This window comes from Acartia tonsa, chromosome 11, assembly GCF_053477335.1.
Source record: "Acartia tonsa isolate MP-2025a chromosome 11, ASM5347733v1, whole genome shotgun sequence".
NCBI lineage: Eukaryota > Metazoa > Arthropoda > Copepoda > Calanoida > Acartiidae > Acartia > Acartia tonsa.
In genome coordinates, this window is record NC_137270.1 from 12,273,769 (window position 1) to 12,298,593 (window position 24,825).

General features: G+C 31.8%; 1 protein-coding gene across 4 annotated transcripts in view; it reads left to right on the top strand.

The window, feature by feature from the left end:
* LOC145331028 (leucine-rich repeat-containing protein 40-like) overlaps positions 1-24,825 on the top strand; it is a 99,144-nt gene that overhangs the window by 10,957 nt on the left and 63,362 nt on the right. The window contains exons 2-10 of one of the 4 annotated variants that reach the window (XM_080175627.1): positions 9,273-9,322; positions 12,045-12,098; positions 12,467-12,558; positions 15,612-15,680; positions 18,549-18,659; positions 18,995-19,105; positions 22,647-22,706; positions 23,145-23,266; positions 24,139-24,237. The exons of 2 other annotated variants lie outside the window; for them this stretch is intronic. In XM_080175627.1, the coding sequence (XP_080031753.1) occupies positions 9,280-9,322; positions 12,045-12,098; positions 12,467-12,558; positions 15,612-15,680; positions 18,549-18,659; positions 18,995-19,105; positions 22,647-22,706; positions 23,145-23,266; positions 24,139-24,237 (761 nt within the window). In that variant the 5' untranslated portion in view covers positions 9,273-9,279. The remainder of the gene's footprint in view (positions 1-9,272; positions 9,323-12,044; positions 12,099-12,466; positions 12,559-15,611; positions 15,681-18,548; positions 18,660-18,994; positions 19,106-22,646; positions 22,707-23,144; positions 23,267-24,138; positions 24,238-24,825) is intronic. One more of the 4 variants, XM_080175628.1, reaches the window with a different exon arrangement.

A 24,825-nucleotide genomic window follows, 5' to 3' on the forward strand; every position in this document is an offset into this window, starting at 1 on the left:
TTTTTTACCTCCATTAACACCGGAAATTTTTAGAGCTAAAGTTTTGAACAAGTGACTGAGGAAAAAGTAACTTTTAACATGAAACGACTTTTTTTAGCAAAATTAAGGTAGAAGTCCTTTTATTTTTGTTACTAGCAGAAACTTTATACAAAAATGAAAAAAAAAATTTAGGCTTTGAGTAAAAAGCATTTTTTTACACATATTTTTTGAGTCTTTTTAGTTTGATGATATTTTGAAAAACTTACTTATTAGGCAAATTTGTTTTAGATTAAAAAACCAAATAAATCTTTATGAATATAGCAGGAAAATTATTTTTGTTTCATAATCCTAACTTTAATAACAAAAAAGTTATAAAGAAAACAAAATTAGAACATAATGATTTTTTAGTCTAAAAAACTTAATTAACCCCCTATTAAATGATTGAGATGTCAGAAAAGGGGGCGGAGCAACTGTCATAATTAATCCTTTTCATAAAAAATAACCTAAAATTTGCAAATAATCAATTCATTCAGTAGTATTTTTTGCCATATAAAATTGATATTTTTTGGTGGAATAAAAAAGAAATAATTAGTTAACTTGTTTTTCTTTGTGTATTATTATTCAGTTGCCAGAAAAACATAATATAACTATCCAAAAATTATGAGAAACAAAAAAAAATTCTTTTTCTCAGTTACATTTTCAAAACTTTAGCTCTAAAAATCTCCGGAGTTAATGGAGGTAAAATTAAAATTTTTATATCTACTTATGTGAAAATCTATAGAAAACAAGGACATATACATTTTTTAATAATTCATTGAGAAATAAGGGCTGCAGATGCTTAAAAATACTTTTTCGAGGGTCATACTGTATAATTCGTTCATTATATCGCTTTTCTCTTTAACCGGAGTAGCTGAAAATAATTGCAATAATAGCGTTTGCAACAATTGGGTTATCTGCTGTACAACTTTGGAAATTAGGGAAGAAATAGGCATTCCATTTCAGCACATCTAAATTTATCTTAAAAGCGGTTAAGAAGATTACATTTCCCCTATAGTGTTGGAAAGAGTAAGACATAGACAAAACAAGGCGAGTTATAGATTTGTTTCTCTACTTAAAAGTAGCAAGTATGACTTTTTAAGAAATTTTTTAATGGTTGGTGGGATATACTTTGCGCGTACACAAAACTCGCCTAGAATCCGGATATTTTATTAACCACACTGACATGCACACACACACATCCATGTACTACAACAACACATAGGATGATATAATTTTTTAATATTTAACTTAATATATACAAATATGAGTAATGATTATAAAAAAAACACTTGTGTTTAATCACGTATTAAAATACTTAGCAGTTAAGATAATTTCGTTAAAAGGCAACGCGGCAATATCAAGTTAAGAAAACGATATATTAAAACATAATATTGGCAACTATACATCTGTCATTAGGAGTTTAAAATAATATGCATAGAAATTTTATAATTAAGATATTTAAAATATTTATTAATAAGTTTTTATTAATCATAATTACAGTCGATTTTGTCAAATAAAGTGAATTAGAGGGAATCCGTGCTTAACAGGGAACTTCGTGTGATAGCACCCAAAATCTTAAAATTATAAAGTGCCTTTTTTCCATAACGTTAAATATAAGGACAGATGGATAGATTTGACAAGAAGACGTGTGATTGGTTTATTTAGCGGCAAATTTAAAACTTCGAAAATTCAAAGTCGTGTCATTTTTCAAACTGATAAAGAAAAGCATTCTATTAATTGTATTTAATTTCTAAATCAATATTAATCTGCTTATAATATTTCCGCCTCCTCCCCTCCTTTTCCAAACACCCCCTCTACTTCATTCATAGATAGATTTATCAGGGAGTAAGAGAGGGGACAATGGATCGAATATTCAATTTTTAAGAGTCTCAGACTTTGGGTACTGGCTTAAAGGGAATGTGCAAGAATTTAGCAGGTTCTGGCTGACTTTGGGTACTAGCACATCAATGCCTCGTTAACTAGCTGAGTTAGTTTTGAATATAGCAGACAGAAAAATTTGTTATTAGATGACTGGTTTTAACAAATTTTTTCCCCAAGAAAATGTCATTTCATGTATAGAAACTTTACTGTGATATATATGTATTAAACAATCTAAGAACTGCTTGAATTTAGGTAGCTGGTAAAAATATATGAGAAGGGCTGACAAAGTTGTACGGGTGATTTTTCTTGTGATTAATTAAAGAATGTTTACCACATTGTGATGTACTGGTAATTTAATTTTCAAGTAAATGATTTTTTTTCTTAGAACTAATTTGGTTCTAAATTATATTACCATGATCCCTTTAACAATTTTAGTCAAGTTTTCTGGATAAATCTAGTTTTCATTGCTTTTCTTTGAAAACTCTTAATTTAAATTACTTGTTCATTGTCCCCTCCCTTACTCCCTGTAGATTTATAAAATTTTTACTAATAGTATTGCCTCAAAACAACAATTTTAACCATTTTTTTAAATCAAAGCTTTACTAAAATTAGGGTCAATTTGCCCTTCCGGCCGCACGTTTGTAACGGATAGTACTCTGATAAACTAGACATGTTAGAATTAATGCAAACTTTAACTTTAATGATTTCTTTAACAGTTTGGTTAAAGAGTTAGTAACTTTATAACCGTTACCAAAAAGTCCGTACGTCCATTTAAAGCAACTTTTTTAGGATAAAATAATAATTAAAGGGGCAACAAGGTACAATATTAATTTTAGTGCTTTGCTTCTGTGGATGTTGTCATCCTTGCTTTGTATTTTGTATCAAAGTGTCACTCTCTTAAACTTTATAATTCGTCTGATGTGGGGATGGGGAGTTTAGGTCACCCCTTTCCATTTTCAGAAGGTTGCAATATTTGCATTGCAAGTAAGGCAATACGGGTAAGAAAATTTGATAATCAAATAGTGTTAAACCATCCATTCCCATTAGAATTGTCCTTTAAGATGGAGATCGAAATGGATTCAGTGGCTAGCGTGATAAAGTTTCCTATGTTTTCTTTTTTTCTTTCTGACACCTTCTTTATTTGCCTTGCTACTTCTTAAAATCTGCTTCTTTGTAAAAACACCAAAATTAAATATAAGTGATGGATGTAAATAGAGTAGATATTAAACAAGGATAAAAACCATAAGTGGCGAAGCACAAAACAATTACTTATAAACAAACTTGTGAAATGATTTAAAGAGTAGATATTCAGTGTTCTTAGAAATGGAGAGATAAAAAATGAAAGGATATAAGATAGATATTTAAAAAAAACTGTTATATTTATATCAACATGTGCACTGCATAAATATCATGTCCGACAGACCGAGTAAATTGTATACGAAAATATCTTGACACAAAAAAGCAGCAGGTTATCTTCAATAGCAGCCGAAAGAATCCCATATCCCCAAAGCAGAACTGACGGATGAACGGACGGACTCACAGACAAAATGGAATATGAGTAACTTCGCTCCTATAAAGGAAACAACATATGAAGCAACACCTTGCATAAAAGTCTCCTCTACAAAACCCCATAAAACAACAAGACACAATTTTAAGTTTTTTAATTTATTATTTGCCGCTAAAATTAAACCAATCATGTGTCTTTTTTCAAAATAATAGATACAATTTAACAAAGATGACACATGATTGGTTCATTTTTAGCGGCAAATTACAAATTTAAAAATTTTAAAGTAGTGTCATCATATACGGATATCAATGAAATAACATGACATTAATGGATGTAAAATATACAGGAATATTGTGACATGGAGAAAATTGTCGTCAATTTAGATTGCTATTTTCCCTGTCATTTATTGGTCAGTTCGTTCATCCAATAGAATGGGAGGCGATGGGATAAATTAATTGGGATGAGATCGTTATTTTAACCCGCTACAAGTTTTTTTTACTTAATTAGAGTAGATGATAATCTGCATTTACATATTATGGGATAAGGGGGAGACTCTTTGACATACGGACGGACATCTGGACATCTATTAAGATTAAGCAGCTGCTTAAAATACTTAGTATAGTTTAAGGTAGTATGGCGGGGACCTGAAATAAACCTCAACCAATTAGACCACCTGGTCAATATTTATTTTTATCAGCGTTGATACTCAATAAATGTATGGAGGGATGGGACATTGGGCTGTTTATCACACTAGTCCTTAATGTCTTATGATAACGCTTTCTTATTCTTTAGCTTAACAATCTTGGGGACTTTTTTTGAATTTTGATTGATTGGTTCATTTAGTTTAGTATCCAAACGTTTCAATGTATAAGTCTACAGAAGGGGTAATTTTGTGTATCATTACTGGGGATGCACATCAATTTATTGGCCAATATCTTTAGATCTCTGCAATAAATAGGATATCGTACGTTTTGGAGTCTGCAGTCACGAAGCAGTTAATAATCTGTATATTACTTTTAAACTTTTATAAAAACAAGTTTTCGTTAAAAACTTTGGGTGCGTTTCATTTATTCTTGTTATCTTTCATGATATAAGTGTAAAAATTTACAATGTTTAATTTTAATCTACAGATGAGGTATGAATTTATTTATTATAATTGGGTGTGAAATCAATTAATTGTCTAATTTCTTAGGACAGTCTTATCTGTTTTAGATGTCTGAATTTTGCTCACTAACTTAGTTGTCCGTTTGTCTGCTTCGCCGTTATTTTAGTAAATTGTCTGAGGTTTATGAGCACTTTATCTTAAAAATACGAAGCTACTCTATAATTTGACATTTCCATACATTGGTCCGTCCGCCAGAAACGTTTAGGGGTAACGTGATTTTCTCGGCTCCTATTTAAGATAGACAACTCAAACTTTTTGATAACATTCCAATCATTATGAGGCACAATAATCTATAAGTCGTCCATCGCGGTCTGACTTCTTTTACTGTTTACCTCAAAACTCTATCATTTTATTATCCAGCTACTTTTAAACATTATCGTCTTTATTAGCACTCTGTAAAAGACTGACATACATAATAATAAATACTACACAAATGTTTATTATAGTTCATTCAATTCTTAACCTCAAATTCTTCAGAATTGTGGAAAAACTGATTTTGATATGAATTTCGGTAGTAACTTAGGTGTTAATTGGGTATGAACTGAAGATACCAAAATCTTGAGAACCTCAAGCGGACAGGACACACCAATGGCAAGTTCTCTTTACCAAAGCCATTGAAACGCGGCCAAAGGTCCTAAAAGCATCAAATCCCTTTGATAGCACGACCTTTACCTGGATGTCCTAACAGCTCATGGTTATGAGTTTATACCAAGGCATTCCCCAATACTTTAACTATTACTATTGTGAAACAGACATAGCAGAAGTAGGGACCATTTTAACGTATTAAAAACTAACAGTTGAGCCAAGATTCGAACCTATCACATACTCGACAACGTACGAAGGCGCTATGTGTCGGGTAGCACAATCACGGGTAAGAATAGGAAATAAATTTATATTATAAAATAGCTTATAACCTGACCGTGTCCGTGTTAAAAGCATCAACAGGTGGTGACATCAGTAAATAAACCCTAGGTGTCGGGTTTTAAAATAAATATTTTTTCATATTTTAATTTTTACTTTTGGTAGATTAAAAGTTTATTTTATTAGGATAGGGGTGGGGTGAGGACTGAGACTTCACCATTCAAAACCATCAGTTTTCCATAAAATATCTTATACCTTACCCCGTAAACAGTCTAAAACATGTTATTTTTCCCAAAAAAAATCAAATATTGCAGTAATTTCTAGACATAAATGATTTCACGAAAACAAACACAAAGCTACTCTATAAGTATTATAAATATGTCCATACGTCTGATGATTTAAAGAAAAACTTCATTCTTTGTCAACATCTTTTTAAATAAAAAAATGACATATTCTGTGATTTACTGACAAATGAATATTGTCTAATAACTAAGACATAGAATCAAATTATGAATTTAAATCATACTAAAAAATATCGTTTAGATCTCAAATGTAAAAAGATAAATATTTTTAAAAACTAACAAATATAGAACTCTTTTGAATAGATTACTATATGATTGGTTCTATAGTTATATTATTGCAATATTACAGTAGAATTTATACCTGGTTATCCTACTATAGTTTTGTTATGTTACTGCATTGGAAGAACTCGTATGTATTTCTTTTAAGTTGGGTTCTGGAGTCGTTTAGTTAAAGTTATCTAATATTACATCAATGATATAAGCGAGACAAAAATTGTACTGTGATAAACGACACTTTAAAGGCTCTAAAATCCGCGAAAAAATAGATTTTCATTATGATAGATAATATGTATTACCAGTAATAGAATAGTGCTTGGAATTTATAGGTGTTTTAGTAACATATGCAAAGCTTTATTTTTAAGTGATATGTTTTGAGAAAAAAATTGAAAAAATGACATCTTACAAATTAATTAGATTAACCAGAAAACCCCCTCCCTCCCCTCTCTTTATTTTCAATTTTCATTGCTAGCCACTGCGGGGAGCTCTAACCCTGACGAGAACCTATCCTGACTAAAAATTTAAATCTACAGAAATTTTATCGTTCAATGTTTTATCCTTTAAGATCTCTTAGCGTTTAGACAATGGATCATTTGCAGTTCACGGTAAAAGTTTCCTGAAATCTATTATCTCTAAAAAAATCTATAAACTTTCACGGCTTCTAGCGGCTAAACAGCAGAACGAGTGTTTTATGCTTGCACAAAATTTTAACCAACAAAAAGAATGCCTACATATAATCGGAAACATTACTCAATAATGCAAGTTATCTTGCAGCGCACATAAATGCGCGAAAAGGTCACCGTTTACGCTTGTTTCTTCAGCCAGGCTTTCCCTGTGCAACATTGGATCTTCCAGAATAAGCTAATAAGCCTTTAAAGTTTATAGATACTTGAACATTTTATCGTCAACTGTACTAGATTCTAGACAATTTTAAATAAAAATTTTAAATATCTGAATAGATATATTATTATATGTACAATATGTATAGAAATAGATAATGTTATATATATAATAGCATATACGTATTTAAAGTACCGTCTGAAATACAAACTTTTTAAACTTAATTTTATTTTGAACACAAAAGCTCCAAGTATAGATTATAGGCGTGATGGGTGTTTTAAGTCTAATTCTGACTATAAGGAATCAGCATGCCAAGTTTGAATTAAAATATAACAAGCCTTAATTAACGAACTCTCCGTTACGGAAGGACGGACCCTGATAGTAGAAAAGTCTCACTTAAAAATGAAAAAAAAAGAAAACTTAAATCTAAGGCTTAAACAGCAATATGTAACCTAAAAGTATTATGCAAAAATGGATCGATATATTACACCAGATTTTCATGTTCTCTAATAAAGTGAATTACAGCGACCAAAATAACGACTCCTCCCTTCCACCACGTTTATCCCATCCCCTCCCCTTTTTCTGGATGAACGAACTGACCACTAGCTAAACGAGCTCCATGATAGAATACAAAATTAACGACAATTTTTCCCAGTCATAATACCCAAGTACATATATTCTTCATCCATTTGTGTAAAAGAAAAAATGTCATAAAATAAAAATCCGTAATGTCCTCTGAAGGATTAAATGTTCCAAACAAGTGTTTTAGAAAAAGTAAAATTACATAGTAAAATATAACCTAGGTAAAAAAAGTTCTATATTTTAATTTTATTTTCATTTAAGTAGATTAGTGAATATGATAAATTGTAAATATGAAAAGTTTAAAATTGAAAACGAATGCAGAATTATTGTTATTGTACCTACTTAAAGGCCAAAATATTTACCCTGCACCTTAAATTGGTAGCTGTACTATTTTTAACGTCTTTGGTATGATGTGGTTTGTAGAGAAAGACTCACCCCCAACCCCTCCAAAATAAAGTTACAGATAGATCTTGTTTTGCGCCAAAAATGGGCGGGGCTTGTTTGTGATAGTTATGGCATGTGCCATACAAAGATAAAACAAGGAAGTGACATTCTTTGTGGGCGTGGCACCATTAAGAGGATTTGACCTAATTTGTAGGCCATTTGATATATTCCAGGGTGAAAGGGAACATTATACTGTAGAGCATACTGATTAATACGAACTTTTATGGTCGGCTTAAAAACTTTATGTAATTAATTGCCTTATTGTTTGGACGATTGTAGCATGCTTAAATTAATGAGGACAGATATACGACTCTAACAGGGAGTAAGGAAGGGGACAATGGGCAATTAATTCAATTTAAGAGTTTTTGAAGAAAGGCCATGAAATCCAGAATAATCCAGAAAATTTGGTGGAAATTGTAAAGTGATTGTTAATTCAATCTAGAAAACCATAAACTAAGAAAAAAGTTCCAAGAAAAAAAGCAATCATTTGAAAATTAGATGACCAGTATTACAGACTGACATAACCATTCTGTAATTAATTACTAGAAAAATCTCCCTGGAAAGAGGGAAAGAGAAAAGAGATTTTGGGGCAAGTGATGTGAACACGGAAAAAAGGGGCAGGCAGGCGTGTAGGGTAACTGCTAGCTGGTTGGGCAAGAATATGACCCACATGCCTTCCTGCCCCTTTTTATCCTGTTTATTTCTCCACCTCCCTTCTCCATTTCCCTTTCGTGTCTACTTTAAAAAAGGAGGTGGGGGAGAAGGGAGTGAAATAGAGTATGGGAGGGGGGCCGTGTATTTATATTTAAACTACTCTCTGTCTGCAAAACTATATATATTCAAAACTAACACAGTGAGTAGCGGCATTTCTTGCGCAAGTACCCAAACTCAGTCAGAAACTGCTAAATTCTTGCACATTCCCTTTAAGCCAGTACCCAAAGTCTGAGACTCCTAAAGATTGAATATTCGATCCATTGTCCCCTCCCTTACTCCCTGGTAGAAAAGCATCCCTTTTAGCTATCACACACAATATAATATCCGTAACATGATTAAACTATTGAATTTTCAGCCAAATATTTATGCTATTATATAAAGTAGTAAGGTTTTTTGTCTGTTGCTTAATATTTTGATAAATTCTCATCAGATTGGGTTTTCCACTCTAGTTAAGATTCAGATAGGTTTTGGGATGGTTTCAGGCTATTTTATTTTTAGAGTTTAGTATTGGTATGCTTTTAGGCTATTTGCTTCCCTATTCATCTTCTTGGATTATAGTGCCCCTGGATGCTAGGGGCGCAGCCGCTAGTTCCTAATACCTTAGGAGCTATATTAAGTTGTTCCTTAGATCAAATTTACTAAACAATAACAATTTCAAATATTTAAATTTATATATTTTTAAAGATAAAATGTCAAAGAAATTTAGACGCAGACAACAACTGGAAGAAATAGGTAATTGTTTTTTTGGAGCAAAGCTTTTCTACAAATATATCATTGGTTGACATAAGTTTTAGTAGAACAGCTATACTAAAATTAGAAATGTCTGTCTGTATGCCTGTCATAGAAATTTTGGGGGAAACGTGATTTTCTGAAATTTTAGTGAAGATTCCCAATACGAATCGCGTAGTTGATTTATTGTGTTGGAACAAGTACATTAGCCTGATACGATATAAAAAAAATCTTGAGTAATATTCAGTTAATGTTATATTAATTGATATAGTATTTTGGTTTTACATTGTAAAAAAATAATATATAAAATAATAGAAACAGTTAATTTATGTAAGCAACTCTAACGGACAGACAGATGTACAAACAATAATTATTGAGTTGCATTTCCGCGATTCTTTTGGTCAAATTATGATTCTTATCCAGAATTTGTATTATATGTAGTTAAAACTTTTGACGCTAGGAGTCTCAAATATTTTTTTAAAGCTCGTGTTCTTTTCAAAACATAAATCATTGCAGAAAAATTTTATAAAAAAATTGTTATTTAAACAAAAACAAAGATTTATTTTCTTTAAAAATATATTTTATGATGCTTTTTAATTGTAAATAGTAAAGGTTCAAGTTATTCTATATATTAAGTTTTAAAATGACAAACATTGAATACGAGATCTTAACGCGACAGACAAACATCCTACTACTTTATTATTAATTTAATAATTATATTGGCGGCTTCGCCCTAACTTAAGTAGTAATTTATGGAGTTTCGCTAACGCGGAACAATTAATGTAAACAATCCAAAGCTCAACTGCAAATGACAATTTTAATCATGATTATATGACAATGGACGATAAACATACTGCCTAATGAAAGTAAACTCGTTAGGTTTAAGGGATAAGTCAATGGCCAATAAATGATAATACATAGAATTACCCCTTCTGTATATTGCAATTAATGGTTGAAACGTTTGGACACTTAATTAATTGATCCAGTCAAACAAAATTCACAAAAAGTCCCGAAAGTTGTTAGGACAACGATTAAGAACAAGCTATTTAAAATTGGGGACTAGTATAATAAACCGCCTTTTGTCCACTCTCTCTCTCTCTCTCTCTCTCTCTCTCTCTCTCTCTCTCTCTCTCTCTCTCTCTCTCTCTCTCTCTCTCTCTCTCTCTCTCTCTCTCTCTCTCTCTCTCTCTCTCTCTCTCTCTCTCTCTCTCTCTCTCTCTCTCTCTCTCTCTCTCTCTCTCTCTCTCTCTCTCTCTCTCTCTCTCTCTCTCTCTCTCTCTCTCTCTCTCTCTCTCTCTCTCTCTCTCTCTCTCTCTCTCTCTCTCTCTCTCTCTCTCTCTCTCTCTCTCTCTCTCTCTCTCTCTCTCTCTCTCTCTCTCTCTCTCTGTGCTACATCGCTGATTTTTATCCTTGTTTATTTTTGTCTAGAATAATAAACTAACAAGGATGACAAATATCCAGAATTAGCGAAGCTCATAAGTATAAAACAATGTGCTTTTATAACAAACAGACGGACAGGAATCATAGAGCGGATGCTCAATCTTATTTGTCATACAAATTCAAAGCCATAATTTATCTTTAATAGCAGCTGGAAAAATTTAACTTTTTCGGCGGAACTCCCCTCGCAGATTAATAGACGGGCTGACAGACAAAGTATTATATAGAGCAAATACCAAATCGTCAAAGAAACTAAAAAATGTCAGTCTATACGTATTAGCAGCCGTAAAAAAAGATATGTTTCTCAATAACTTACATGTACAGACGGACAGACATTTGGAATTATGTTTGGAGTAGCTTCGCTACTAATGGAAAGGTAATTTTCTATTTAATTTGTAGAGAAAATTAATCTAGAATGTAATTTATCACAGCAGCCAATATTCAATACAGTATGCATTCACAACCGCATAGAGTTTCATATTCGCAAAACGAAACAATTGCAAATATATTAGAGAAAATAGTTTTGTGGTGCTTTCCCAAAGCGGCCGATTAAGAACTGACAACCTTCCACCCACCCTCCCCCTGAAAAATTTATTTGCCTTTTTAAAGTTTTTGTTCCCATCTTTTATTTGAATCAAATGACGGAGAAAGTGAAGGTTATTTCAAGAAGTGTATTGAGGGGAGATAATCATTTAATTACAGCTCAGAATTATAGGAAAATGCGCTATATTAACAAATAAGTGTCTTCGCCCATAGCTTCTAAGAATTCAAAATAGGTTTTCGCTTAGATTTCATTGTGGCTTTTGTCAGCGATGGGAGGGGGGGGGGGGAATTTGGGCTGTAAATTACAGTTTTAAAGACTTTTCATCACAATTTTAATTTTCAGAAAGGTCCTAGGACAAACGCAGGAGTCCCAAACGTCGGAGTGGACAAATGCAGGAGCGGGCACTTAACCTAACCTAACCTATTTTAAACCATATTTTAGATTTTTAAATGCCTAACCCCTGCGGGGGGCTTATTTGTATATTCATATCTTAACCTAACCTAACCTGTATAGGTAAATATATTTACTTAAATTAATATTTTAACACTCCTGCGTTTGTCCACTCCTACGTTTGGGACTCTTGCGTTTGTCCTGGAACCTTCAGAACCGATGGGATATGTATCTGCTCATCGACAATTGTCTTATCCCTTGAGATCCCTGGGTCAATATGCAATTGTAAATTCAATGATAAAATTGTTCTATTGCTTTGAAACTTTGCATAAAACAAGACTTCTAAACTTTTAGGCGCTAATGATGAAATTGGAAACAGAGTGGGTGTCCTTCACATTAGAGATTCAGGTGCATATTTATTTTTTTGAGCTAGGCCGCTAAAAAAATTTTAATATTTTTTATTTTCCCCCTAATGTACCTTTCGAACTAATAAGTTGGGATAGTTTTATTACCTATACCTAACCCCTGCGGGAGACCTTAGTCTGCAGGGTGACCCAGTACTTAATTTAACCTAACCTAACCTGACCTAAATTAACAAATAAATATTCCTTACCCCATATTTTCAACTTAAGGTATACTGACTCATAGAAATATATGTATCCCAAATTCTAAAAGCATTTCAATATCCAAAGCTATATTACATTTCAAATAATTACATGTCTCCCTTTATAAACAATAAAACAATTATGAAAAAAAAAAGATTTTCTTTGATTTAGTAGACTACCGTAACAGCCCTATGGACCTTACTGATGTAGGTGACAGAACTTCTGGTGATCTAAGTGTCCTGAAAGCTGGACTTCTTCCCCAGGTAAGGTTTTGTGAGTTACAGGAACATTAATTCATATTTTGTAACGTAATTTTGACCCAGATGGTATGGGACAGATTTTCTTAAAGCTGTACTACTTACCCAGGTATGGTATCTTACGTTACAGGAATAGTAACTCGGGTATTGTAATGCCCTGTGGACCTACCTGGTGTAGGTGACAGATTTTCTGGTGACCTTGGTGTCTTGAAAGCTGGACTTCTTGGCCAGGTAAGTTATATTAAGTTACAGGAACAATAACTCAGGTATTGTAATGACCTGTGTACCAAACTGGCGTAGGTTACAGTTCTTCTGGTGACCTCAGAGTCCTGAAAGCTGGACTTCTTCTACAGGTAAGGTTTAGTAAGTTACAGGAGCAGTAAGTCAGGTATTGTAAAGCCATGTTGACTCAGCTGCTAAAGGTGTCAGGTCCTCTGGTGACCTAAGTGTTCTGAAAGCTGGTCAACTTCCCAAGGTATGGTACAGCTTCTCAATAGAACAGCTCTAAAAGATGATGATACTTTATTTTATGAAATTTTTAGATGTTTTAAAACTTCTATCATCATTTCTTAAAAGCCTTTTATACCTTAAGCTACTTTTGTAATTGACAGGTGTCCCAAATTAAATTACAAAAAAAATTAAATGTATTTGATGACAGTTTTTCAGCTACAAATATTTTAGGCAGATTTTGGAGGATAGGTGCTCAGGGAGTAAGGGAGGGGACAATGGATCGAATATTCAATTTTTAGGAGTCTCAGACTTTGGGGACTGGCTTAAAGGGAACATGCAAGAATTTAGCAGTTTCTAACCAATCTTGGGGACCAATTATGAATGACGTCACGCAAAATCATGCATAATCTCGCGGCAAACTAGCGCGTCAACAAAAAGATAAACAATAACAAGCAGACAGAATATTTTGATTTTGAAAATTATTTTGTAAATTGAATCATTACATTTTTATATCTAATTCTTGTTTAATGTTAATTCATTCCAATTAGTGCGTTGTAGAAAGAAATTTTATCAAGATTAATAGATATTATGAGCAAAGCCTTCTTATAATTAGGTCCCGCACATTTGTACGTCCGTAACGGTTAGCTCTTTTCGTTACTTTAGACATGTTAGATGTTTCTTATTGATTTAATGTAAAGGCAAAAGATTTTTGTCTTTAGCTTTATATTTCTGTAATTAATGATCCGATTAATTTCAAAATTTTAGGGAAAATTCACGAAGTCCTGAGTTGTTCAAGGTTTGTTTATCATTAAAATCTCAAGATGGTGTTATTTTATTTTTCTGACCTGGATGCTAGGAGCGCAGCTACCAGTTATCCTAAGATATGTTACTTAAACCTTAAGATCTTTAAAATTAAGATGTACTTATGTTCTCAACTATTTTATTTATGTAGTATGAAATTTTGACGCAAGGTATCTCATTTTTATTTCGGTAAATGAAATAACTTGAGTTAAAAGTTCTGTAGGAAGGTAATTGTTTTAGTAAATTTTGTAATATAATTATTTAAAGGCTTTTTCATGTCTAAGTTTTATAATAAATACAATAAAAAAATTTGGGTAAAAGATGTTGTAAAAGTAAAATGGTATGTTTCCTTAATTTTCCGAAGTTTAAATAATAACAATTATGGAAATGAATTGTAAACAAGGGTTTTGATCTCTAGAATCAAAGGCTTGTAGTAAAGCATCAGTTTAAGGATGGTGCATTTCGAATTAAAAACAATTCAAAAAGTCAAAAATTTCCACTAAAGGTTGCTATATTGCAAATACTTGTTTTATCTGGAAATATCTGGGTTTTCAACCTTAAAGGGTCACAACTATAAAATTGAATTAACTGCCCATTGTCCCCTCCCTTACTCCCTGATAGGTGCTGATTTTTCTGTTTTATTTTATAATTTTTTGTCCTGAAAATTTGTTTTATAAATGTAGTTATTAATTTGTTTTTTTGTAGACTTTTTAAAAAAATTTTAATTTTTTATTTTTTAAATTTCTTACTTTTGTAATTGTTGAATTATAAAGTAGAGTCTTATTAAACATTTATTTTAAAAGTAGTAAACATTATAAATTTACTGTAATGTACAATTTGTTAGATAATTTTAATATCTAAGTTTAATTTATGATTTTTATTAATTTTCAAAATATTTTAATCTGTTTTATGTAGTGATAATCACCCGTTATAACTTCCTGATGCAAGTGCCTATATAAAGGGGCAGATGTAGATAAACCTCATCCTCTCAGTAAAGTTCTTCTGTATTTATCTCAAAGAGAGCAATTTCATATCTTCTTATGAATAACTCAAGAGGTTCAACCTTTTCCTCAAATAAAACAAATTGTAAAAGATACAAATGAAATTGCTAATGTTAATATTTTATTTTATTTTTTTTGTTTTTGCTTATAAAATAATATTACCTACTGCTATTTTCAAATAAATAAAAATAATATTCTAGAAACAATAAGTATAACTACTAAATAGATATTAACGTACAACCTACATTTTGGACAACAAAAAAGAAATTCTGTTCAAGCTAATGATTATATGATTTTGATTGATAATGATATACAGAAACTAAAAATATTAAGCAAAACATTGATGTTCTATGTATAAATTTTATTGAAAGATATGTTTAATTCAATCAATTCTATGAAAAATCTATATACATTATACATTGCATTGAAGAAAAACTTTTATTTAATCTTTTTGGTCCTAACTTTAGTAATAAGCATAGAAAAAACTTAATATACTATACCAGATATTAATCTCTTGAGATACCAAATAATCAAATTTAGGGAAAGGATTAAATTACTTGCTGTGGCATTATTATGTTACTTTCTCTGCCGGGATATCTAATTGGGTCTTTGAATATCAGGCAATTGCGTCGGAAATATTAACACAGCCAAGTCACTACAAAAGAGCAGAAATAAATTTGCTGGCAGGCAAAAAAGGTCCCCACTACTGGAACCAGGTTGCCGGGGTTACACATCTATACTTTTACATTTTATACTTGTATCTTATCATCTTAGATCAGGATATATCTAATTAAAACTTGATGCTAGGTCGGGCAGGTGAAAGAGGTGCCTGGTGCAGGTCATGTAGCTGAAGTAGAAGTTGATGGAAAAATCCAGGTAAACAGGAAGCAGTAGAAAAGGGTTATCAACTGTAAATCAAATCAAAATATTAATCAAAACTATTAATCAAATTAAACCAAAAATTATCCTTTTTTACAATAAAGTTTTTTTATCAATTCAAAAAGTCGAAGCTCTGGAAGTGTCATGTGTGACGTCATAAAAATACGTCTAAATCCATCTATTTTTATGAGTCTCCTTTTCCACTCCTCCTCTTATCCCTCCTTTTTAGACGTATTTTTATGACGTCAAACATGACCCTTTCCAGCGCTTTCAAAAAGATACTTGAAAGTTAATTAATGACATATTAACGGCATTCCGGTATTAGCGTTATTTTTCCCATATTTTCTTCATCATGTCAAATACTGAACAATACATTGTTATATATATATACTTATATATGTATGGTGCAGAAAGAAACTATTCTAACCAGTATTGAAATAAGTTTGATTGTCGTCTATTGCACTATTCCATAGTCTTATACTAGCAGATAAGCCCCCTAGAGTCTTCTAGGCCCTAAAATAGTTATAAACCCTGGACCTATAAGCAGCTTTTCTGGAGAACCATATTGGTCCAGCGGTTAGCAAAATCTCAGGTATAAGGTATAACCAACAAGTGAAATAAATTTAAAATAATATTTGGGGGGCAAATGGAGAGGTCGTCAATTTTACGATGTGTTGCCCCCCAACGACAGATGAAAAACACGTATAGGTTTCGTGATTTTCCCCAGAATTAATTTCGTTATTGGTATAAGCTGGCAAAATCTTAACAGATAGACATTCTACTACTTTTAAGTGAGAATGTACTTTTAAGGAGGAATGCGAACGTTTTTTTTATCAACTCAAATGTACCCAACGTTTTTTAATGGTTATAATATTTCATTAGATCTTTGACTGTTCTGTTCTGATTTTGTAAAGTAATGGAAAAGATTATAATTTCTAGCACCTTATCAAGAACCAATTTAACTTTTCCTCAAACTATTCTGCAAAGTCTTAATTTTAATTTTGGACCGTTTGTTTGCACCACTTCCTACATGACATACTATACGTGGACATATTAATATTTTTACAAAAAAAAATAGAAAATCGTTACAAAAAGCTATGCTTGTGTTTTTTATTATAGCGCTTAGCGACCACAGAAAACACCTACCTATTTTGAAGTGAATTTAAAATAATGATAGGGGTAGCGGGACAAAGTGTCTCAAAAATCAGCCACGTGACGTCATAAAAATGAGTGATTATCCATCTCTTTTTTAGGGATTTTCTGTCCAACTTCTCCTTTCATCTCCCTTATTTTTATGACGTCACATGGCTGATTTTTGAGACACTTTGTCCCGTTACATGATAGTGTGTTAGTCTTTTACCTTCTTTGGTTAGCTTCATACTAGTTACACGGCAGCTCCGCAAGTTTAGGTCCTTCGGGGTTAGAGTTTCCCGCAGGGGGTATTCAAAAGGTTAAAAATAGTAAATTTTTTTCTTCTCAAAATATGTGGGTTGGGTTTCTGAGCTCGCTAGGCACTTCGAGAAAAAGCAACTTCTTGTTTTATTTCAACAATGGGCCATATCCTCATTTCTGGGATATTGCACGTATCGCACTATATCATAAGTTAAACTTTTGTCAGAACTATTGGTTTCTAATAAAATGAACAGCTGAGAAAAAAAGTTTTTTTCTTAACATCTAACAATTACGTCTCGTATTTTATTTTTTACCTTTTTCGCTTTTACTTTTCTGTTTTTTCTACTTTTCAATATTTTCATTTGTTTCTTCATATCATTTTTAATTTTTTGTTAAAGAAAGAAAAATTAATCATAATTATAAAATAAATTCTGCGTTACCCCCCTCCCTTAAAAATAGTTCATGAACTTTTCAGGGATTCATTAAACGCATCACCGCAAAGTTGTATCAAATTGGTAAAGCGAAGTTAGCGAAATCTTACAGACATTCTGCCTCTTGTATATATATGTATGATGATTCAATCTTTCTCCAATTTATTTCATCTAAATATCTGTCTTTTTCATGTTAAATCTATGAAACTATTTTCTTAAAAATAAGAAAAGCGCTAGTAAAGAAATGTCCACAAAAAAAGAGAAAAAATATGCATCAGTGTGTATTGGGCTGTATGATGTAGACTTAGATTTGCATGGTTGCTCTTTCTATACTGTCTCTTTATTTGAGTAAAACATGTAAAGGAACGAACGAATGACGCCAATTATAGAGTTGCTGCGCTGCCAAAAATGTGCAGAAAAAAAAACTTTGCAGACAGAGCTAAAGAGAGAGATGAGTGTAAATCCAAGTTAAATTAACCGTCTTCTTAATTAGAACAAGGACAATTATGTCTATAAAAAGCGAAGCAATGGGAAAAAAACCTCCAAATTACGAATAGCGAAGAAGCAGTATTTGTCCAGAATTTAATGTGATCTTACTTCAAAGCTCTTTATCTACATCTTTAAATAATTTCGGAAAGTTTGTTGGGGGGTTGATATATAATACAGTAGAACTTAAAGAGAAAATGCCTTAACTTTAATAATGCCTTGGTAAGAGGCTAGTCCAAACTTTATTCCACTTTTATTTGATTTAAAACATTTTTTTTAACAAAATGAAAAATGCAATAATACTATGTTCACATAATTTTAAAAAAATAATATCAACATATATTGAATCCGCCTTTCCCCTTCTGTCCTAAATCTTACTTAGCCTAACCTAAAATGAGTAATTGATAGCTTTTTGTTCTTTATATATTTTTTTGTACTTATTTTATGGTATTGAAGGGAAAAACCTGCTCCGTCTCGTCCTCCGTTTTGATCAACTGCACCCAGAGGTATTATATGTATAAAATTAAACTTTATATTGACCAGTATCATATTTTAGGTATTCACCATCCAGAATCAGGATCAAGATTACAGTATTGTTGAGCTGGGTCCTGCCCCGGATGCTACCCCCAGTCTGCCATCATTCAACAAAATTTCTGATCAATGCCAGGTATGAAATATGACTTTACTTTATAATAACAAAGATATCTTTTTTGCAGCAATTTTTGCAACCGGCAGACGAATATTTTTTTCCCAAAATATTTTATATTTTTACATCTTCAAATATATCAAGTGACAAAAATACACCCAACATTCTTAAAAAGGTATCAAAATATATATAACCCTCCTTTTTTTAATTTCACTTTAAATTGCTGTTTGAATAGTTGAAATCAGCCACTTGGGAGCGGGGTGTTGTTAGGTTTAATACGAAGAAAAATTACGATTTATAGCATCTAAAAACATTTTATTTTCATTATTTAACATTTGCCCCAAAATCATCTTTAGAACGGCGAAGAATCTTTGAGCTCACCGCCGCAGCAGCTGTACAACATGGAGATCCTGGAACCACTGGACGGTATCAGCTGGCATCACACGCAACCTACACATTTCTCGTTCCAGGAATATTCGTCATTGCAATTTTTTTATTAGCAGGGTAACGTAAATCATGTATGCAATCTTTTTTTAGCCAAAGGAAAGAAGCTTGTTTGATTCCTTGACTTGTTCACTAGACGTCTTGATAAATGCGAGAGAATAGGCGGAAGTTTTTTTATATAGCTCTATGATGATGAGTTGCGCTTTTTTATGGGCCAAGGCATTTCACTATTTTTGTTATTGTCTAACGGGAGTTAACTTCTTTAATTATGACTAAGTAAACCCTCCTTGTCAAATATCGTTCACCTTAACACTTCGTCGACATGCCATATCTATGGGTTTTTTTGTCGACTATATTGCATATTAAAAGATTTAATTTGAATATTTTCCAAAAATCAATTATTTAAAAATGTCTAACATCATAACTATATGCTTATGTTGATATGATATCTACATTAGATTTTAACAGATGATATTGTTAAAGAGAAGCTCGCTTCTTAAATAAGCCTTATATATATAATAGCAAGTTTGTATGTGTGTGGCAGAAACCTGCGGCAGAAACTCGCTAACCTGTGAACCATTATGGTTCTAATTTATCGTGAAACTTCATAAAATTATTTCTACATTAATAGGATTTATCTTTGTTTGTGTGAAGCCGTTAGTAAATACTAAATTAACAGGAACAATTTTCTTAAACCTTCTAATTAATTAAAATATCCTTTTGGGAATAAATGCAAATAACCTAAGGACTACAGTATTGAAAACAAGAACGATTATTGATAATAGTTGCCAGATTTTTAAAAATATATATGGCTCATCCAAAAAAAACAGTAACCTGTGATACAGTAATTAATGAGAAGTATTATTATAGTTCAGTTAATGTAATGAGGTTTTATCCGTACGTAACGGATAGCTCTTTTCGTTAATTTAGGCATGTTAGAATTGTCCTATCGATTTCAACTTTGCATGATGATTACTATAACATTTAGGTACGAGTTAGAAAGTAAAGCAACTCTATAATCGTTACCAGAAAGTCCGTACGTCCATTTTTAAAATGTTGCTTTTTAACTTTTTTAACATCAAATTTTTATGTGATGAAATTATCCGATTGCTCTGATTTTTGGAATACTGATTCCTAGGACAACAAAGTACATTGTTATAATCAAAGCATCTCTATAATCAAGTCCTAAAAATGTATGTATGTTCTTAAACAATATCCTGTATTTAAGCAGTTTTTTCAGCCGATTTACTTACAATTTTATTTCGTTCGACTTTTATACATTTATATTCTGATTATTCAGTTCTGACACTAAACAAGTGTTAATGTTCGTTTGTCCTATCGTTTCGAGCTTCGCTTTTATGGATGTTGTCATCCTTGTTGACTTTTAATTTTAGGGTTTGGGGTAAAAAAATTTAAGCGCCAATAAAATTAATGGGGGTTCCAAAGGTTTATGTTGGTTGTGGTTTTTTCGGGAGAAGAGTCACCTTTTTACACTAATGCACCCTTGTTCATGGATTTTATATGGTGCATTCGAATCTTTAGAGTAGAGTCTTATCGAATGACGTACATCAGATGTAAGTACCTACTTTGAATATTGAGTAGCAATGCTACTAAATAAAGATGTTTCTAGCACAACTTATCTAGATTGATTAGTGATAATCTAGTTATTTCTATAGAATACACATATATTGAACAAATTAGGTTTTAGTAGCAAAGCTGCTCTACACGTCTTAAACTCCCTCTCCGTCACTCTCTTTTTCTTTCTTATTCTCTCTTTCTTTCACCTTTCCCTCCCCTACCTAATAATATTTTAGGATAATTTAAGATGATTTGTATAACTTATTTGACATATCCCATCATATAAAGCAGTAAGTGTTTTTTGTTTGAAGCTTACGATCTCGATAACTACTGAACCGATTAGATCTTCTGATTATTTTAGACTATATTTTTTGAAATTCAAGTCTTGGGATGGTTTTAAGCTGTTTTTTAACCCCAACACTGTCCTTCGAATACATAGCACCTACATGCTAGGGTTGTAGCCTCTGGTTGATAATAAAATACTAAAAAAAAACATTTATCTAATATAAATATTTGATATATTAGTTTCGCGTTTCTTTACAGTTATGATCCTTGTTCTTTCTAATTTTTGTATGTTTTGCTAAATTAGCACTTTCTCAAGCGTAGATACTCCTGCGACTTAATTTGTACATTCTTAAAATCATGATATTTTTTTTAAATATTTTTTTCATAAAGAAATATATTATTTAGCATCAAATAGATCGATTGGATATATACTCTTGTATGGACCAATGGATATAGAATAGACGTTGATATTATGACAGGGGGGAAATTGTCGTCAATTTAGCTTGCTAATACGGACCTCATTTTTTGTTAGTTCGTTCATCCAGTAGGAGGGGAAGGGGGGTAAATGAAGTGGAAAGGGGAAATCGTTATTTTAGCGAATATTACTTTACCAAAGTACATGAAAATCTGGTCCAACATCCAAGTAATAACATATCGATTATTATTTTACTTTTATATTGCTTCGCAATTTATTTTTAATGATTTATTACAAGTATTTTATGAACTTATTTGTAATTAATTGCAAAATTCCATGGAAAATTTTTATTTTATCAAATGTGTCAGAAACAACAATTAAGAAGTTAAAAGAATAGCTTCTGCTGGTCAATTAACTTCCATTCAAAGAAATAGGAGGCAAGGAAAAGTAAACGAAAAAATAGATTAAAAGCCTATGGTACAAAGTAGAACGATGTCTGTCTGTCTGTCTACCTATCTGTCAGCTCACAAAGCCATCAGTATACAATTACATATAAACCTAGCATCTTAGTCTACCTTATCCTGCTACTAATTAGTTTTCATAATAAATATCATTATCAAACTTTTTAGTAGCGAAGCTACTCTATAATTCACTTTGTCTGTCCGTCAGTCCGTGATGCCATGGGGGAAACGTGATTTTTTCGGCTCCTACTCAAGATAGACAGCTGAAATTTTCAATGGAGATTTCTATGACATATGCCCATCTAATCTACACATTGTTTTGTCCATCTGTGTGTTATTTCGGGTGCTATATCGATATATCGATTCCTAGATTTTCAAGTTTTCGTGATTTTCTCACCTGCTTTTCAAGATAGGGGGCTCAAATTTTTAGGGATTAATTAATCTTACATTCTACATATTTTTACTAAGTTTCATTCAGATTTGTCTATTCCTAGATTTTTAAGGTTTTGTGATTGTAAAGGTTGCACGATTTTAATTATAGTAAATTTTTTCCTCGACATCCATTCATAATTTTTGAGCTTCGCTACTTATGGATGTTGTCATCCTTCTTCTGAATTGATTTCTTTAAAATAAAAATTTTAGAAGAATTTGAAAATAAGATAATCCAATGAATTGATTGATTAGGAAAAGCGCCAATACATAATTAAAAAGATTAGGTACGTATATGTGATAGGAATCTGTATTAAAAATTCCATAGCGTTACGGACAAAGAAAAATATAGAGTAGCTTCGCTTATATAAATGTTTGCAAAGACAAATATTGTGACAGGCTATACCTGGTCCTGATGGCAAGTATGCCTACCACCAAGAATTCTTTCTTCCACAGGTATAAAAATAAACTTGAGAGGGCTTGACAAAAAAATCATCAAAAAGGTTAAGAATAGAATAGAAGTATCAAATTTATTCTTAATAAAAAATAAAAATTCATACGTTTAAAAGGTTCCTACTGCTGCTATGTCAGTGCAATTGAAAGAGTTTTTTTTCTGTTGGGGTTTGTTTATAATACAATGGTTGTTTATATATAAAAAGATTGGGTACCCTAGTGGTGAGCCGAATTTCAGCTAATCACAGCGCGGCATTTCATAAAATGCTGTGCTCTCATTGGTGGAAAGTTGGCTCACCCCGATCTGGCTCACCACTAAAATGATTTAAATATCAAGCTCTGGTTGTTGTACGTGTCACCCGTATGAGGTAAACCCTATTTCTTTTTGATATTAACTCTAAAAATGCCAAGATGTAAAATAGCATTTTCTATAATTTTCAGGATTCTATGGGATGTGAAGGTGGGCCCATTATTCCTTATAGAGAGGTAGAGGAATATCCCCCACCCCCCTCAGCAGAAACTTCACAGAATCATAACATTCTTATTCAAAGAATTCCATCCAGGTACTATTAGCAGTATAGCTTTTCTATACAAGAGTCTGTCTGTGTGCCCGCCCGTACGTTCATAAGTGCTTTCTTTTTTATTTTATAAAAACCGGTCGTTACCTTTCTCCTCCTTTTCTGCTGTAGATAAACCTCCAACTTCTCCATTCAAATACAAATTGTTGTTTGTTTTTTAATCGTGAAGCTTTTCTATAATTAGGGTCGGTCCGTCCGTACAATCGTCCGTCCGAGATTGATCGCTTTTATTCGTTAATTTAGGCATGTTAGAATTGTCCTATCGATTTCAAACTTTGCATGGTAATTCCTGTAGTAGTTAGGTATGATTTAGAAAGCGTAGCAACTCTATAATCATTACCAGAATATCCGGACGTCCATTTTAAACATGTTGATTTTTCTACTTTTTTAACAACAAATTTTTATATGATCCAATTATCCCTTTGATCTGATTTTTGTTATATTGATTCCTGGGACAACAAAGAACAATATTATAAGCTAAGCAACTCTATAATCAAGTCCTATACAAGCGTTAATGTCCGTTTGTCCTACCATTTCATTGCTTCGCTTTTATGGATGTTGTCATCCTTGTTTAATAGTGAAGTTACTCTATAATTCGAAATGTCCGTCTGCCAGTCAATTTATCGACACTTATTCAAGATATAAGACTGGAATGCTTTAAAAGACCAATACCAAAGACCAATCGTATGCAAAAAGGTTTATTGTTTACATTTATTTATTTATGACAGTTAATATCTACCCTAAAACTCACTTTGTCAGCTTGTCAATCCACAATTTTTATACTTGTTATACTTGATTTTACTAAAATTATGTTTTAAAACTAATATACCTGTGTAGTGTATAATTATTATTTATAGAGGAGGCCGTCGCATGCATGATGGTAAAACAGGTGCCAATAGATTTGATGATGAACAGAAGAGAGAGCAATACAAGAGATCTGCTTGTGATAGAGAGAGGTAGTTATCTACCATTTATATCTATTATACTTTCAATATTAGTTTTTTAACTACCTATCTATCTCTCTATCTATCTATCTACAGTAAGACCCACGAAAAAGTATATTTTAGGTTGTAGAGCCTATATTTCCTAATATATTATCAAAAGTTGTATATATTCTTCTTCTGTATACATTTCCACATAAGACTATTTAAAAATTAAAATTTTACCTTCATTAACAACGGAGATTTTTAGACCTAAAGTTTTGAAAAAGTGACTGAGCAAAAAGTCATTTTTTACATAAAACGTCGTTTTTAGCAAAATAAATGTAGAAACACCTTTATTTTTGTTACAAAGAGAAACTTTATACAATAGTGTAGTAAGAAATTTAGGTTTTAAGTTCAAAGTATTTTTTTCACATATTTTTTGAGTCTTTTTAGGTTAATGATATTTTGGAAAATATACTTTTCGAGCTAATTTATATTAGATAAAACAACCAAATAAATAAGTAGGAAAAAAGCAAGAAAATTATTTTTGTTTCATAATCCTAACTTTAAAAACAAAAAAGTTATCACTAAAATAAAATATCAAAATAATGATTTTTCTAT